Below are 19,264 nucleotides of genomic sequence, written 5' to 3' on the forward strand. Positions count from 1 at the left end.
TCTAGGTTATTTGCCGGGAATGGCCAGCAATCCCTGTACTGACAGATGAAAGATGACTCCAAACTTTTCTGCGAAAGCGAGGAGAAAGCAAGGGGGTCAACGTTCAGAGGTGAAGACCTTTTGCCCTTCTTTGCTCCTGCTTTTATTGGTCCTTCAGGATAATCACAAATCCTTATCACTGTTTCTCAAGCATGTGATATGTGACAAGGGGTCTTACTGAAACTAGGAGGATCTGTTTACAGGAAAGATATGATATGCTAATCTGCGTGTTCTATGAGTTCTGCTAAACATAGCCTAAGGGACAATGCATACATCACAGGGTGGCTGTTTGGGCTAAGAAAGCTTCAGTGAAGGCAACTCCCGAGGCATTCCAATGGCAGAGTGGTCACGCAGGCCTCGGCATTCCAAAGGCCTTCTGAAACCTTCCCTGGCTTTAGCAAGCCAGGTGTTATGGCTGATTTCATGTTCTACATTAACCCCAACAGTTATTTTAACTCTCGACGGTTAAGGATCTTCATTTAAAAATGTAAGTGTACCTCTCTTTCTATGAATAAAGACTTATAGGGACACATTTAGGTAATTATCCAGAATAATTCCTCCCTATCACCTAGGGAATCATTTAATAGATGGCAAATTAAGGTTATTTGATATCACTACTTAAAATTAGTAACTTGTTATTCAAAGGAAGTAATTTGATAAATTTAACATTTTAATAGACAAAAACTCTTGTTGTTTTAGGATTATTGAAAAGTAGTGTTTGACCCCACTCTCGCCTCGGTCGGGGAGCGGCCTTAGGGGTCTCCTCTGCAAATGGTCTCCGTGGCCTAGTGTCCCCCGCGAACGTGCACCAAGGGCCATGAGGGGTTGCTGCGGAGGTTTCCATCAGCTCACAAGCGACAGCATGGCCACCATCCCCTCCAGTGGCTCACTCGTGGCCACTCACGACTATCACCTGCACCCCCTGGGTTCCACTTCCAGTAACAGCTCCTGTAGAAGTGCTGAGTATCCAGGGGAAGCCATTCTTCAACAGCCTGGTCTCCTCAAGGCCCACCAGAGTCACTGGTGGGCAAGCTTCTCTTCGGGGACGTCTACTCTCCCATACATGGCTATAGTGTTAGAGTCTCCAGAATGCTCAGAATCTCCCCAGGCCTCCAGGGCACCATCACCCAAGGCAGCGTGGCAGCTAGCCTGGCAAAACCAACATGGAGCTTCAATCCTGGATGGCCACCACCAGCCATCAGGCTTCAGGAGGTTCTAGGCTCATGGAAGCCTCTTCCTTAACCTCCCCATAGACTAGGCAAACTGCAGCAAGCAGAAGCAGAAGCAGTTGGATTCTTTTATATCAAAACAGCAAGGTGTGCCTAGACAGTCCATTGAGCATTGGACTTTTGGTTTCCACTCAGGTCCTGATCTCAGGGTGGGGAAATGGAGTCAGAGTCCAGGCTCTGCCCTCTGGCGGGAGAGAGGGGTGTTTGCTTAAATTTCTCTCTCTCTCTCCCTCTGCCCATCCCCTTGCTCTCTCTCTAAAATAAATAAATATATCTTTAAAAAAAAAAATAGCAAAACACCAAAAAGGAAGTTAAGTGAACCCCACACTACTATCCAAGCCACATACAAGCCTTCCTGACACCCTGGAACTGTATGCCTTGCACCAAGTGGAAAATAAACTCTAAGCAACCAGTAAAAACAAGAAAAAAAAGAAAGAAAAGTAGTGTTTATGGCCAGGCCTCCAAAAGTTTTCAGTACTTATTTATTTTCAAAAGCATTAAACTTCATATTGCCTATCATCTATTTTCCAGGATTTTAGTTTCCATGTTGTATATCGGTGATGGAGGCATTGTTGGGTTTTTTTTTTTAAGCTATATTGAGGTATAACTGACAAAACTATAAGATATCTAAAATGTACAATGTGATGATTTGGTATATGTGTACATTGTGAAAGCATTATCCCCATCAAGTTAATGAACAGATTCATCACCTCACATTATTTCTCTTTTTTAAGTCTATTCTCTTAGCAAATTTCAGTTTGCAGTATAGTGTTATCAACTATAGTCACTGTGTTATACATTAGATCCTCACACCTTGTTTATCTTATAACTGAAAGTTTGTACCCCTTTTTCAACTTTTATTTCACCACCACCAAACTCCTGGCAACCACCATCCTACTCTCTTTAGGTGAGTTCAGTTTTCTCTTCTTTTTTTCTTTTTTTAGATTCCATATATTCAGCTATAAGTGATACTAGGTATTATTTGTCTTTCTCTGTCTGGCTTATTTCACTTAGCATAATATCTTCCAAGATCTTCCATATTGTCGCAAATGGCAAGATTTTCTTATTTTTTAAGGCTAAATAATATTCCTTTATATTCTATTTGTAATATTCTAGTCTCTCTCTTTCTCTCTTTCTCTCTCTCTCTATATATATGTATATATATATACACATATATATAAAATGTATATATTATACTATAATCACATTCTCATTATCCCTTTATCCATCGGGGTCACATAGGTGGTTTCCATACCTTGGCTATTGTGAATAATGTTGTAATGAACATGGGAGCAGAGATATCTCTTTGAAAGGATCATTTCTTTTCCTTTGGACAAGTGTAATCACTAGATCATATGGTAATTCTATTCTTAATTTTTTGAGGAAACTCCATACTGGTTTCCATAGTGGTTGTACCATTTTAAATTCCCACCAACATTGTACAAGGGTTCCCTTTTCTCTACATCCTTGCTAGCATTCATTATCTCTTTTCATAACAGATATCCTAACAGGTATGAGGTAATATCTTATTGTGGTTTTGATTAGCATTTCCCTGATAATTAGTGATGTTGAGCATTTTTTTCATGTATCTGTTGGCCATTTGTTTTTGTTTTTTAAGATTTATTTATTTATTCTACAGAGAGAGAGAGAGAGAGAGCATGAGCAGGAGGGGCATACAGAGAGGAGAGAGAATCCAAAGCAGACTCCACACTGAGCACAGAGCCCAACTCAGGGCTCAATTTCATTACCATGAGATCACAACCTGAGCCAAAACCAAAAGTCGGACACAACTGATGGTGCCACCCAGACGCCCCTTCTGTTGTCCATTGGTAAGTCTTCCTTGGAAAAAATAATGTCTATGCAGGTCCTTTGCCTATTTTAAACTGGATTATTTGTTTATTGTTTTTGAATTATATGAGTTCCTTATATATTTTGGAAACTAGCCCCTTTTCGAATATATGGTTTGTAAATATTTTCTTACTTTTTATAGGTTACCTTTTCATTTTGTTGATAATTTCCTTTGCTTTTTAGTGTGATATAGTTCCACTTGTTAATTTTGTTTTTTTTGCCTTTGCTTTTGGTGTCAAATCTAATAATTCCTTGCCGAGACCAGTGTCAAAGAGCCTGTGTTTTCTTATAGGAATTTCACAGTTTCAGGTCTTATGTTCAAGTCTTTAACCCATTTTGAGTTGATTTTTGTGAGTGGTTAAGATAGGGGTCCAGTTTTATTCTTTTGCAGGGCCTATCCAGTTTTCCAAACACCATTAGTTCAAGAAACTATTCTTTCCCCATTATATTCTTGCTCTTTTACCAAAAATTAATTGAATATATATACATGGATTGATTTCTAGGCTCTCTATTTTGTTCCATTGATCTATATGTCTGTTTCTATGCCAATACCACACTGTTTTGATTACAACAGATTTGTAATATAGTTTGAAATCAGGAAGTGTGATGCCTCCAGCATTGTTTTTTTGTTTTTTTCTCTCAAGACTGCTTTGTCCTGTGTGTGTCTGTGTGTGTGTGTGATTCTTAGGAATTTAAAATTTTTTTCTTCCTGTGAAAAATGTCATTGGATTTTTTTATAAAGATTACATTGACTCTGTAGATCACTGCACATTACTGACATACTAACATTAATTTTTCCAGTCCATGAATATAGAATATCTTTCTATTTATATGTGTCTTCTTCAATTGCTTTTATCAATATCTTATAGTTTTTATGGTACAGATCTTTCACATACTTGGTTCAATTTATTCTAAGTATTTTTTTTTATACCATTGTAAATGGGATTGTATTCTTTATTATTTTTTTCTGATAGTTCATTGTTAGTGTGTAGACATGCAACTGATTTCTGTAAATTGATTTTATATCCTGCAGCTTTACTGAATTCCTTTAGGGTTGTTTTTTTTTTTTTTCATGAGGTTGAGCTTCCCTTTTTATTTTATACATTTCTGATTTCTCACCATAAGTTGTTCTTGCCCAAGGAAAGCAAACTCTCATCTTTCCAAATATAAATATAGTAGATATAAATTCTTGCAAGTATACATTTATATATTTATGAATGTGGGTGTATGTATGAATGTTTATCATGTGTTAGCACACATGTATCCATTGTGGGATTAACTGAAACACCCTTTCTTTTCAGTCAGCAAAAAACTTGAGTTTGTTAGCCCAAGTCCCTGGGCTAACAGGTAGTCCTTCATGGTTAAGGAAGAACCAAATATCTGTAGGCACAATAATCCTAGGGCAGCCATTAGACAAGGAATTGAATCAAGTTATGCAAACAAAAGAATGTGCTTTCCTGAAAGAAGAGTAGATTGAGCTTTCTTCAGGAAAAATAATTCTGTGGCATAAGGAGTGATGACAAGTAAAACCAGTGGCTAGCTTTTCCAACTTTATTTCAGAACCATCAAAATATAAACACAATGAACTTTAAATTAGCACAGGGCTCTGAAAAGGCAGAAGTTACAAGTCTAAGAAGGATCCTAGACTCCTACCTCCTATGATATATACTTCCTGTGGAAGATAGTGGGGCTACAAGGACCAGCTGGGGCTAGTACAAATGGAGGGGAGGATGTCTATACAGAAGGTGAAAAAGATGAACACATCTAAGTAGTGCCACCTGCAAAGGTCTAAGTGATACTTCACATTTTCACTTCCAAGTTAAACGTGTAGTCACATAAGTTACAACTACTTGTGCTTTTATTCCATCCTGCTTCAGGATGTGTTCTTGATCCTTCAATAAAATATATGTTCATACCTCCACTGAAATCTAAGAAAGATGGACACGACTTATCTGAGGTAGTACCACCACGAGTTGCCTCCTTCCCATAGATAAGAGAAGGTATTACCGCAACAAAGAGACATGCCCTCTTAGAGCCAGTGACTTCAGTTCTAGACTTCATTCCAGTTACCTGGGATGCCAGACCATCCTTTCCAAATGTTCTTGAGTTCCCGGACAGAAACTGTTCTATTTTCATCTGTGGGTCAGCTTTTTAAAGGCAAACTCTCCACCAGTATGGAGGTTCAAGAGGTTGGCCATGAAATAACAGTTTCGTGGGGGCAAGAGAGATACCATAATTCCAACTGGCAGTGGGGTGTAGAAGAGAAGCAAAGATGAAAAAAAGATGGGGTGGGGTGTCAGCTACAGGCCTGGCACCACTTGTAATTGCAAATGTTAAGATTATGCCTGTACTCAGGAAGGAAAAATCATCTTGCTCCTTTTCACTAGGCAAAGAACAAACAGATAAACGCAGAGATAGATGAACTATAGGTTATCAAATAACTTCTACATTCCACTCCTAGTATGGGATCAGTTTGTTGGATCTTCCTATTACAGGGTGGGGAAAATTACACACACACACACATAGACATTCATTATACATGGTTCAGAAGAAAAAACTTTCCACAAAGAAGTAGGCTAAGAGAGGAGGAAGAAAAGACAAAGGAGATAGATCTTAAGAAATGATTATTAAAAATAGCAGTCTGCAGTCATTTTTTTGTAATTGTGTCATTTTATATCTCCTAAAGCTGACTTTATGTTTAAGACAATACCTTGAATCTCTCTTTAAGTGGTCAATTAAACTAGAGAATGAAGAAAAGTTAACAGGAGATCAACCATGAGTGAAATTGGCATTGTTAGAATTATGATGACTTTGGGTATTTAACTTCCAAGGAATCCAAAAAAATCTGGAAGGGGCACTGGAATTTATAGATTCAAAAAAATGTTAACTTTTTTAAATCCTTTGTTCTATGGTATATGTGATTAGGGAGGTGTCAAGCCTGCTTTTGTTTAATATTAAAGGAAATAGTGACTCCAGAAATCTGGAGGACTGGAGCACAAACTGAAGACATCTAGGTTATATTAATTATATACATATGTATATATGCATACATATATATGTGTGTATACTTGTGTGTGTGTATATATATACACACACACAATACATGTGTGTGTTTATGTGAGTGTATGTGTGTAGTGGTTAAAAGCATGGACCAACTGCATGGATTCAAAACTAGAGTCTGTCTTGCTATGTGGCTCAGGCAAATTACCCATTCCCTCTGTTCCTGATTTTCCCATCTGTAATAATAATGTTATTGACTTTATAGCATATAATGAAATAAGATGATACATGTAATATGCTTATAACAGTGATTTAGTAAGTGATCAGTAAGTTTTAGTTGCAGCTATTCTATTATTGTTATTGCTATTATTGCACTGCATTTTCTTTTTCTCATCTCTAAAATGAAGGGATTAAATTGACAATCATGCATTATATTGTTCCTAAGACTGTATTATATGATTCTATCACATAGATAGAGTTGTATTTTGTATTATTAGTATTCTGAATTACCCACTGGCAGAAATATTTCTTTTAAATTTTTTCTTCATTTTTTTTGTGAGGGATTTTTCAATCATACCCTTTGCAGTTTAAATCCTGCGTACATGCTATTACTTGCTTTCCCTTCTGAAAACCTTATTTTAGAGAAAGAAGCATCCATTTAGAGTGATTCCCCACATTCATGTTTTTAATTGCAGGAACTCAGATTATGCTCTCATATATGGCAACCTAACCCGCACTGCTCTCTCTTAGCTCTCAGTAGATTGAGAAAATCAGCTCAAACTGAAATCAAACTGTATTTAAAAAAAGAAATAGTTAGTTATTCCTGAAATTAATGCAATTTTTTTCAATTCAGAAAATGATGGATTTAATTTTTTACTGATAACAGAAAGACATGGAATTTCAGCTAGATGAAGTATAATGGCAATGAGAGAATTTTAAACATGTTGGAGTGTCTAAAGAACCTACAAAGAGGCATTAACATTCAATATACAATGAATTCAAATTTGAAGGAAAATTCAATTAAAACAATGTCCCATAGAATAAGATAATTTGACACAGGTTGGACAATTTTCAAAACAATTACATAACTAAATACTAAAGCACAACCATTCTAATACCAAATTTTCAGATACCTAGGCTCCATAAAGCAGGTTACCAAAATTGCCTTTGCTTGTTGAGAGTGTGTTTAGGCTTATGAAAAGCTATGAGTCTATAATGCTCTTTTGCTCTGTAGATGCTCAATAAATGGTAGCCTGCTGACAGAGCATTCTGTTGTAGGACCAATTAGTTCTGCAGGGGATTCAGAATAACCCATTGTTCCTGTTTCTAATGCTATTCAGTCCCCCAAGACCTCAAAAAAGAGGCTTGGCCAGTCTAGTGGGCTGATGGGTTAAGCACATCATTAGTGGCTCCCTCCTGTGTTACACATTGGCTCCATCAGAAAACGGATTTAAAGAGATTAATTCATTACCCAGAAATGATCTGCTCACCTTCTTCAGGAACATAGTCAAAATAGTTGCTCATAACCAGGCCCTAACTCCACAGCACAGATGCAAGATTTTCTTAATATGCCTTTTGGAAGATAATATTTGTAGCAGGCTGAAAGATCCCAGCATGGCCTTTATGGACTATTCAAGCATTCCTACCTTCAAGTGGTATTTTCTACACAAAGTGAAATGTGTGTTTCAAATCCTGACAACTACAGAAATAGTTGGGCCAAGGGAATACAATCAGGGCCTGGAGCCAGGAGATATGTATAAAGCTTGTTTCTCTGCCACAACACTACCAATTTATTGCATGACCTTGGGCAAGTCAGTTAACCTTGACTGATGTATTATTTATTGAGCAAAATAGTGTTCTAGAAGATATGAAATGTTCATAATGGATTCCATGTATATGCCCATAAGGCATACAAAGGAGGGAACTGGGGCTTCCTGACTAAATTAAAGGCCAGGCCCTGTCAAGCCCACATTAAGGAAAATCTGCATCTTCTGGAATTAATAAAGTTGTAAGGATATCTGTTAGAGGCTTAGATTTGACCCTTCCCCCTCTCTTAACTGCTCAATGAAAGGAAGATAGGAATTCTCATTCAAAGTGTTATTATAGATTTATTTAGATAAATGAATGTTAAAGTCTCCAGCTTTTTGTCCGGAACAAAATGCACAATATTTGTTGACTATGAATTGTTCTCTCAGGAACACTATGTTAAGATGCCAGTCAAATCCAATGGGACACTCAAGCATAGGTGTAGTTCAAGAAAATCTATTCTTTTAAATTGAGTATGCTTTGGCCAAAGTAAGTTACATTTCCTTCCCTAAAGGTAACAAGAGAAGCCCCATAAGGAGACAGTTGGTCACAATGAAGATTTTGGGCTTTAGAAAAGGAACACAAAGAGCCCAATCCAGGCCCCACAACATGTTAGCTCTGAGGCCTTGAAGATGGTAAATCATCTCTGAACATCAAGTTTATTATTGTGGTTGCTGATTTTTTTTGTTTGTAAATGAAAATAAACATCCTACTTTGTTGAAGTTTAGAGACAATATTAAAAACTTGGGCAAAAATGATATAAGCCAAGCCAAAAACCAAAACCAAAAATATTTACATTATATAATCTCATTCTTCAGTTCTTTTCTTTATCTCTGTGTATCTCTTGGATGATGTAATACATTTTCAAGGCTTTAAGTAAGAAAATCTATGTGCTAATGATGCCTGGATTTATATTTCCAGCCCAGAACTCTCCCCTGATCTCCAGTGTTCTAACAACATCACTTCGATGTCTAATATAAATGTGAGATTTAACATGCCCAAAACTAAATGCCTAATCTCCCCTACAAACCTGACTTTCTTACTCTCTTCCTCATCTCTTTTAGTTGCTTGGATCAAGTACCCTGACATCATTTTGACTCTTCTTTCTTTTTATTTATGCATTTATGTATTTATTTATTTAAAATTTTAAAAACTTTTTATTTAAATTACAGTTAGTTAATGTACAGTATAATACTAGTTTCAGTTGTACAATATAGTGATTCAACAATTCTATACATCACTTGGTGCTCATCACAGCAAGTGCACTCCTCAAATCCCTATTACATATTTCACCATCTCCCCACCCCCACCCCTTTGGTAACCATCAGTTTTGTTCTCTATAGTTAAGAGTCTGTTTCTTGGCTTGCCCCTCTACCTTTGACACTTCTTTCTTTCATAATCTCCATCTAATCTGTCAGTACATCCTCGTTATCTTGATCATACAAAATATACCCCAAAATTTACCTGCCCTCACCCACATCCCAATTCTACAGTTATATATGCCAACATCACCTCTGTCTGAAATAATTTCAATAGCACGATAACTAGTGTTTCTCCTTTCTTCTTTGTCCCCTACATGCCATATATAACATGGCAGCCCAAACCTCAGATACAACTCAAATCAAATATGTCACTCATGTGTTTAAGATCCTCTGATGATTACCCTCTTCACTCAGGAAAATAAAAGTCCTTAAGATAGCCTATGAGGCCCTGCCCAATCAAAACTTTCACTTCTCAGAGCTCACCACCTCCTACTCTCCCCCTCTCCTGCACAGTCCCAACCATGGTGACCTCCTTACTAAACCCTGTATATGCTCATATGTTTCAGCCTCAGGGTTGCTGCAGTTGCTATTCATTCTGAAATCCTCCAAGAAATCCTCACATTTTTGGCTCCCCCCCACACATTTGATTCAATATTACCTTTTACTGAAGTTTTCCATGACTGAATATATATATATATATATATATATATAATATATATACTTATTTTATATATATATTATATATTATACATATACTTACATATATACACCACACCTTAGTTCACTTTCTAATTTGGTAAAATTCTAAAAATTTATTCCAGGATTTATTTTTTTTATTTTTTTTATTTTATTATGTTATGTTAGTCACCATACAATATATTCCAGGATTTATAAGAAAATAATTAACTCATAAACTGTTGTTAGTACAAATTGCAAGGGAGATATACAAGTATACAAAGATGTATACATTAAAGCAGTCAGTACAGCATTGTTTGAAATGTCAATAAAACTTAAAACAACCTACTTCCATCATTAAAGAACTGATTATATAGGTTATATTATATTCAGTCAGTAGAGAACTATGATGCATATGTTAAACGGAACAAAGCACATATATATATATATCTCATACATACGCACATACATACATACTTGGAGATACATTAAATGAGGAAAAAGCAAGTTGTTGAACATACTTAGTATGCTCATTTGTGATGTATAAAATATTTGTGCATGTATACAGGGGTGGGTGCATGCTTGTTCAGGCACATAGAATTTCTAGCATGACAGTGTATACCCCTGGTGAAGGAAACTGAGAGTCAAGGCTTTTAATTTTTATTTTTATTTAATCTCATCTTCGCTCTTCTAATATTTTTTACATACGTGTATATTAATTTTATGAATGAAATTACTTTTTGTAAAATTGGGCATGCTTTGGTATTAGATATGCCTCAACTTTAATTGAGCTTTCTTGCTGAATATGTGACTTACTTTTTTCATCCATAAAATGAATTAGAACATCTATCTCATAAGATTGTTGTGAGTATTAAATAAGACAATATATGTGGAATGTTTACCAGGCATGTACTATACATTCAATGATAGAAGCTAATATATGATTTTTATCAAAAGATATAGCACCTTGAAAATGAAAAAATGCATGCAAAGCACCCATTGCAATGACTTGACTAGAGGATCTCCATAGTAATAAAAGAAACTGTAATTATTGTTATTAATATTGTAATATTAATAAATACATAACAACAATAATGAAGGAAAGGACACCTTAGTTTTATGTTACCCAAAGTCATGTGGCTAGTGACAGAATCAGAATTAAAACCAGGGTGTGATTCACTGAGCATGATTGATTCAATGCCTGTATCATGAGCACCTAAGACCTTGGTCCCTCTATTACAAGATGTTGTCCTCTAAGGGACAAGAAATATATATATATATATTTATTTATATTTATATATATATATATAAAATATATATATATATTTATTTATTTATTTATCACTCTAAAATAAGACAACTAGCAGTAAGTATAAAATGAATACACCTAAGAACAAGTGGATGGACTTCCCAGAAGATGATGGAGTAGGAGGACCCTAAGCTCACCTCATCCCATGGATACAACTAGATAACACTCACATCAGTGTAAGTAATCCAGAAAATGATCCAAAGACTGGCAGAACAAACTCCATAACTAAAGGTAGAGAAGAGGCCACACTGAAAAAGGTAGGAAGGGTGGAGATGCTGTGGGGGCCTAAATGGAAAGCAGGCCATCAATGGGAGGGAGAGACCCAAGGGCTCAGAGAAGGGAGAGAAACAGACCATCACACTAGGAAGCCTACACAGGGAAGATGAATCCCCATATATTTGCTTTAAAAACTAGAGGGCCCTGATTTCATGAATTCTTAAAACCAGTGGGACTTAAAGCCATGAGTTTAAAAACTCAGCTGGCTTAGCTCTGAGAGAGCCCTGAGGGCAATAGGAAGCCAACCTCCTGCCCTTAAAGAGACAGCATGACAAACAGACCTCTGCATCACAGTGTAGAAGCAGCAGTTTGAAAAATGCCTGGGGCATAATGGAGGCAGAGTTATTTAGTAATTTCAGAGCATGTCCTGGAGGGACAGGGTTTGCTGAGGGACATCTCCAGGAACATCTCCTAGCCCCCAGCATAAACACAGGGCCACCTGCCAGAACCAGTGCTGGGCTGAAATGTTTACACTAAGGCACCTCCCCACACACTTCAGCAGATCCACCCTTTCCAGTCACACTTGCTTTAATCCCATCATTGTTGGTCCCTTCTCCCAGAACACCATAAAAAACCTCGCCAACACCATCTCTTCTGACCCATGTACTTTGTGGGCCTCAGTCTGAGTGACAGTGGTGGCAGTGCCAGCAGCAGGGTAGCAGAAGGCCAACATGCACCATCTTGAAATTGCTCCCACCCCTGCACACTAGCACTTTGCAGATCTGCCTAGGCCAGCCCCAGTTCTGGTGGTGGTAGCAGAAGTGCTCACCTCCCAAGTAGACCAGTGCATACCTTAAAACTCTATTCTCCACCATGGCTGGCCTGGTCCTGGTGGTGGTGGGGGTACCACATCCTTTACCATTTGCTCTTGGCCTGAACCCATTCAAACCAGAGCCACAAGTTTGGCAGTGTGTGAGCTGCCATGATAGGGGCCAGCACCACTCCAAAGCAACTACTGCCCTGGGGTGAAGGGAAGAAAACTGCACACCAATCAAACAGCAGCCGCAGCATGGGTTGGGGACAGGCAGTTGGTTTGAATGCAGATCCTCCCACCAATGAAAATTTCTCTGAGGACAACATAGGAAAAGCATCCAGTAGTTTGGTGCTACTACTTCTCTGGCAAATGCCTGAACTGACTCAACTCAAGCCCAAAGTGGCCCCAGACTCGTTTACTAACACCAAAGGAACCAAACATTGTCCACAATTGGGAAAGAGAGCCACTGCACCTGACTGCCACTACCCTCAAGAACAGAAGACATAGCTGACTTCTTTTCTAACACACAGAAACAAGCACATAGAGTTAGACAAAATGAAGGGACAGAGGAATACGTCCCAAATGAAAGAACAGGAAAAGACCACAGCAAATGACTTAAGTGAAATGGAGACAAGTAATATGCTTGATAGAGCATTTAAAATAATGATCATAAGGATACTCATATACTCGAAAAAAGAGTGGAGGACATCAGCAAGACCCTTAACAAGCAGATAAAAAACCACAAACCAAAGATGAAGAACCCAATAAATGACATTAAAATACACTAGATGGACTAAATAGCAGGCTAGAGGAAACAGAAGAACAAATTAGCAACCTGGAAGACAGAGTAATGGAAAGTAATAAAGCTGAGCAGGTGAGAGAAAAAAATTATGCAGAATAAGAAGATACTTAAGGAACTCAGTGACTCCATTAAGCATAACAACATTTGCATTATAGGGATCCCAGAAGAAGAATAGAGAGGAAAAAGGGCAGAAATTTTACTTGAGTAAATAATAGCTGAAACTTCCCGAATCTGCAGAAAGAAATAGATATCCAGACTAGGAGGCACAGATATCGCCCCAACAAAATCAACCCAGGAAAGTCCACACCAAGACACATAGTATTTAAAATGGCAAAAAGTAGTGATAAAGAGAAAATTGTAAAAGCAGCAAGAGAAAAGAAGACAGTGACATACAAGGGAAACCACATAAGGCTATCAGTGGATTTTTCAGCAGAAACTTTGCAGGCCAGAAGAGAGTGGCATGATATATTCAAAGTACTGAAAAGAAAAAAAAAATCTGCAGCCAAGAATATTCTATCCAGTGAGGATATCAGTCAGAATAGAAGGAGAGATAAAGAGTTTCCCTGACAAACAAAAACTAAAGGAGTTCATGACCACTAAACAAGCCCTATAAGAAATGTTAACAGAGATTTTTTGAGTGGAAAGCAAGACCATAAGTGAGAGTATAAAAATTAGGAAACACAAAAGAAGTAAAAATAAGTATATTTGTAAAAATTGGTCAAGGGACTTACACCTAAAGCATGGGTGGCAGAAGAGTAAAGAATTGGTTCAAACTTAAGCAACCATCAACTTAATATAGATTGCTATATGCAGATGTTATATACAAACCTAATGGACCACAAATCAATATCAGAAATAGATATGCAAAAAATAAAGAGAAAGGAGTCCAGCAAACAATGAGAATGCCAGCAAACTGTGAGAGAACAAAAGAAGAATCAGAGAACTACAAAAACAACCACAAAACAAGTAACAAAATGACAATAAATACATATCTATCAATAATTACTTTGAATGGAAATGGATTAAACACTCCAATCAAAAGACAGAGGGTGATGGAATGGATTAACAACAAGACCCATCTATATGCTGCTTACAAGAAACTCATTTCAGATCTAACAATACATGCAGATTAAAAGTGAGGGGATGCAGAAATATTTATCATGCAAATGGATGTCAAAAGAAAGCTGGGGTAGCATTACTTAAATCAGACAAAATAGATATTAAAACAAAGACTATAACAAGAAACAAAGAAGGATACTATATAATAATTAAAAGGACAATCCAACAAGAAGATATAAAAATTGTAAATATTTACACTGCCTACATGAGAGCACCCAAATACATAAAATATTTAATCAGAAAAATAAAGGAGGTGATCAATAGTACTACAATAATAATAGGGCACTTTAACACTTCCCTTACATCAATGGACAGATCATCTAAACAGGAAATAAAAAAGGAAACAATGGCTTTGAATGACACTCTGGAACAGATGGATTTAACAGATATATTCAGAATATTCCACCCTAAAGCAGCAGAGTACACTTTCTTTTCAAGTGCACATAGAATATTCTCCAGAGTAGATCACATATTAGGCCACAAAACAAGTCTCAACAAATTCATAAAGATAAAGTCATACTATGCATTATTTCTGAACACAAAGCTTTGAAACCAGAAATCAACCACATGAAAAAAATCTGGGTGTGCCTGGGTGACTCAGTCAATTGAGTGTCTGACTCTTGATTTTGGCTCAGGTCATGATCTCAGGGTCATGAGATCAAGCCCCATGTTGGGCTCTGTCTGTGCTCAGTGGAGAGTCTGCTTCTCTCCCTCTCTCTCTCTGCCCCTCCCCCCATTTGTATTCTTTCTCTCTCTCCCTCTCAAATTAATAATCTTAAAAGAAAAAAATCTGGAAAGGCCACAAATACATGGAAGTTAAATTAAACAATGAATGGCTTAATCAAGAAATCAAAGAAGAAATCAAAAAATTACATGGAGACAAATAAAAACAAAACACAGTCCAAAATTCTAGGCATGCAGCAAAAGCAGTTCCAAGAGGGACATTTATAGCAACACAAGATTACCTCAGGAAGCAAGAAAAATCTTAAATAAAGAACCCAATCTTACATCTAAAGGAGCTAGATAAAGAAAAACAAACAAAACCTGAGACCAGCAGAAGGTAGGAAATAATACAGATTAGAGCAGAAATAAATTATATAGAAACTAAAACACAGTAGAACAGATCAATGAAGCCAGGAGCTGGATCTCTGTAAAGATCAACAAAATGGGTATATCTCTAGCCAGACTCATCAAACAAACAAACAAACAAACAAACAAAGAGTGAGAGAGAGGAAACAAACAAACCCAGAAAAAGGAGAAATAACTGACATCACAAAATAAGAAAAGATTGTAAGAGAATATTATAAAAAATTGTACCAACAAATTGGACAATCTAGAAGAAATGGATAAATTTCTAGGCACATATAACCTACCAAAACTACAGCAGGAAGAAATGGAAAATTTGAACAGATCAATTATCAGCAAGGAAATTGAATCGGTAATCAAAACCTCCCAACAAACAAAAGTCTAGGACCAGATGACTTCACAGGTGAATTCTACCAAACATTTAAAGAAAAGTCAAGACCTTTTTTTCCTTCAAATTGTTCCAAAAAATAGAAGAGGAAGGAAAACTTCCAAATTCATTCTATGAAGCCAGCATTACCCTGATACCAAAACCAGTTAAGGACACCACAAATAAAGAGAACTACAGGCCAATATAAGTGAAAAGCATAGATACAAAAATCCTCATCAAAATATTAGTAAATGAAATCCAACAATACATTAAAAAAGTCATTTGCCATGATCAAGTGGAAATTATTCCCAGGATGCAAGGGTGGTTCAATATTCACAAATCAATAAATGTGATACATCACATCAATAAGAGAAAGGATAAAAAACATGATCATTTCAATAGAGACAGAAAAAACATTTGGCAAACTACAATATCTATTCATGATAAAAACCCTCAACAAAGTAAGTTTAGAGGGAATATACCTGAACATAATAAAAGCCTTGTATGAAAAACCCACAGGTAGCATCATATTCAATGGGAAAAAAACTGAAAACTTTTCTCCTAAGGTCAGGAACAAGACAAGGATGTCCACTCTCACCACTTTTATTCAGCACAGTAGCAGAAGTCCTAGCCACAGCAATCAGACAAGAAAAAGAAGTGGCATCCAGGGGTGCCTGGGTGCCTCAGTTGGTTAAGTGTCCAACTCTTGATTTCAGCTCAGGTCGTGATCTCAGGGTCATTAGATCGAACACCACATCAGGCTCTGCACTGGGCATGGAGCCTGCTTAAGATTTTCTCCCCTCTTCCTCTGCCCATCTCCCCACTCTCTCTCTCTCTCAAAAAAAAAAAAAAAGAAAAGAAAAGAAATAAAAGGTATCCAAATCAACAAAGAAGAAGTAAAACTTTCACTCTTTGCAAACGATATGCTAATATATGTAGAAAACCTTTAAGACTCCGCCAAAAACAACTAGAACTGATAAATGAATTTAGTAAGGTCGCAGGATACAAAATTAATGTACAAAAATTCATTGCAGTTGTATACACTAATAATGAAGCAGCAGAAAGAGAAATTAAGAAAACAATCCCATTTATAATTACACCAAAAACAATAAAATAGGAATAAACTTAACCAAGGAGGTAAAAGACTTGTACTCTGAAAAGTATAAAACATTAATGAAAGAAATTGAAAACAACACAAATGGAGAGATATTCTATGTTCATGGATCGGAAGAACAAACATTGTTAAAGTATCCATACTACTCAAAGCAATCTACACATTTAATGCAATCCCTATCAAAATACCAACAGCATTTTTCACAGAACTAGCACAAACAATCTTAAATTTTGTATGGAACTACAAAATAGCCTGAGAAGCCAAAGCAATCTGAAAAAGAAAAATAAAACAGGATATCACAATTCCAGACTTCAAGTTATATTACAAAGCTATAGTAATCAAAACAGTATGGCACAAAAAAGGACACATAGATCAATGGAACAGAATAGAAAACCCAGAAATAAGCCCATGATATTATGGTCAATTAATCTTCAACAAAGGAGACAAGAATATTTAATGGGAAAAAGACATTCTTTTCAACAAATGGTGTTGGGAAAACCAGATAGCTACAGGCAAAAGAATGAAACTGGACCACTTCTTTGCAGCATACACAACCATAAAGTCAAAATGGATTAAGGACCTAAATGTGAAAATTGAGGCCAAAAAAATCCTTGAAGAGAGCACAGGCAGTGATTTCTATGACATCAGCCATAACAGCATCTTTCTAGATATGTATCCTGAGGCAAGGAAAACAAAAGCAAAAAAACCAAACCAAAACAAAACAAAAAACTATTGGGACTACATCAAAATAAAGAGCTCTGCATAGCAAAGGAAATAATCAATAAAACTGAAAGGCAACATATGGAATGGGAGACTGTATTTGCAAATGTCATATCCCATAAAGGGTTAGTATCCAATATCTATAAAGAACTGCTACAACTAACAAAATCAAATACTCTAATTAAAAAATGGGCAGAAGACATGAACAGACATTTCTCCAAGGAAGACATACTGATGGCCAACAGACACAAGTAAAGAAGCTCAACACTCATCATCAGGGAAATGCAAATCAAAACTACAATGAGATATCACCTCACACCTGTCAGAATGACTAACATCAACAACACAAGAAACAACAGGTCTTGGTGAGGATGTAGAGTAAAAGGAACCCTAGTGCAGTGTTGGTGGGAATGCAAACTGGCACAGCACTGTGGAAGACAGTGTGGAGTTTCCTCAAAAAATTAAATATAGAACTACCCCACGATCCAGTAATGACACTACTGGGTATTTACCAAAAGAATACAAAAACACTAATTTGAAGGGATATATGCACCCCTATGTTTATAGCAGCATTATTGACAATAGCCACAATATGGAAGCAGCCCAAGTGTCCACAGATTGATGAATGAATAAAGAATGGAATATTATTCATCCTTAAGAAGGAATGAAATCTTGCTATTTGCAACAACATGGATGGATCTGGAAAGTATAATGCTAAGCAAAATAAGCCAGTCAGAGAAGAACAATAACATGATTTCACTCATATGTGAAACTTAAGAAACAAAATAAATGAACAGAGGAGAAAAAAAGAAGAGACAGACCAAAGAACTGACTTTTTTTTTTTTTTTTTTTTTAAAGATTTTATTTATTTATTTGACAGAGAGAGACACAGCGAGAGAGGGAACACAAGCAGGGGGAGTGGGAGAGGGAGAAGCAGGCCTCCTGCGGAGCAGGGAGCCCGATGCGGGGCTCGATCCCAGGACCCTGAGATCATGACCTGAGCTGAAGGCAGACGCTTAACGACTGAGCCACCCAGGCGCCCCCCAAAGAACTGACTCTTAACTATTGAGAACAAACAGAGGTTTACCAAAGGGGAGGGGATCAGGGGATGGGTGAAATAGGTGAATTGGATTGAGTACACTTATCGTGATGAACACTAAGTAATATATGAAATCACTGTATTGTACACCTCAAACTAATATAACACTGTATGTTAACTATACTGGAATAAAAAATAATTTAAAAAAGAAGAACAAATGGCCTGGAAATTTCAGGAAAAGAAATATTAAGCATTCAAAAGCAGAAATAAAAATATGATAATGTTTTTAGAAGTATGTCTGGCAAGTAAGAACAGTCTTCCTATTAGGGAGGATTCCCAGCATGCCAAGGATAAAGGATGTGTTCCCCAAGTTGCTTACAGTGACCTTGTGAAAGGCCCAGCCAGAATCAAAATCTCCAGGAGCTGCAAACCATGTCTGATCCTTATAAACTAGCTTATGTCGTATTTTGGTTGGTTTCCAATGATTTCAGAATAGTCAAGCTAATTATTATGTAATAACTTACTTCAATAATATAACATGACTTTGACAAACTAGCATCCACCTCTCTGAACTGCCACTGATTGTACTGATTGTATTTTTTTCTGATTGTATTATGTATTAATACTCATTGCATTATATTCTCTTTGTGTGGATATCTTCCGCACTGTCTATGAATACCTGAAGGGCAGGGACAGTGTCTTATATTCTAAGTAGTCACAGAACCTAGTTAATGCCTACTATATAGCCCATACAAACTAAATGTTTAATTGATGAATAAACTGATGAATAAGTAACAAGATCTGTAAAGGGAGTCAAAA

The 19,264-nt window shown here is 36.7% G+C and overlaps 1 protein-coding gene across 1 annotated transcript; it reads left to right on the forward strand.

The window, feature by feature from the left end:
• The first annotated feature begins 901 nt into the window (after window positions 1-901).
• On the forward strand, window positions 902-1,258 carry LOC116626380 (pancreatic progenitor cell differentiation and proliferation factor-like). The gene has a single exon (XM_032395669.1). It carries the CDS (start codon window positions 902-904, stop codon window positions 1,256-1,258), a length of 357 nt encoding a protein of 118 aa, XP_032251560.1.
• Window positions 1,259-19,264: the final 18,006 nt, after the last annotated feature.

Source organism: Phoca vitulina, unplaced genomic scaffold, assembly GCF_004348235.1.
Source record: "Phoca vitulina isolate PV1807 unplaced genomic scaffold, GSC_HSeal_1.0 scaffold86, whole genome shotgun sequence".
NCBI classification, from domain to species: Eukaryota; Metazoa; Chordata; class Mammalia; order Carnivora; family Phocidae; genus Phoca; species Phoca vitulina.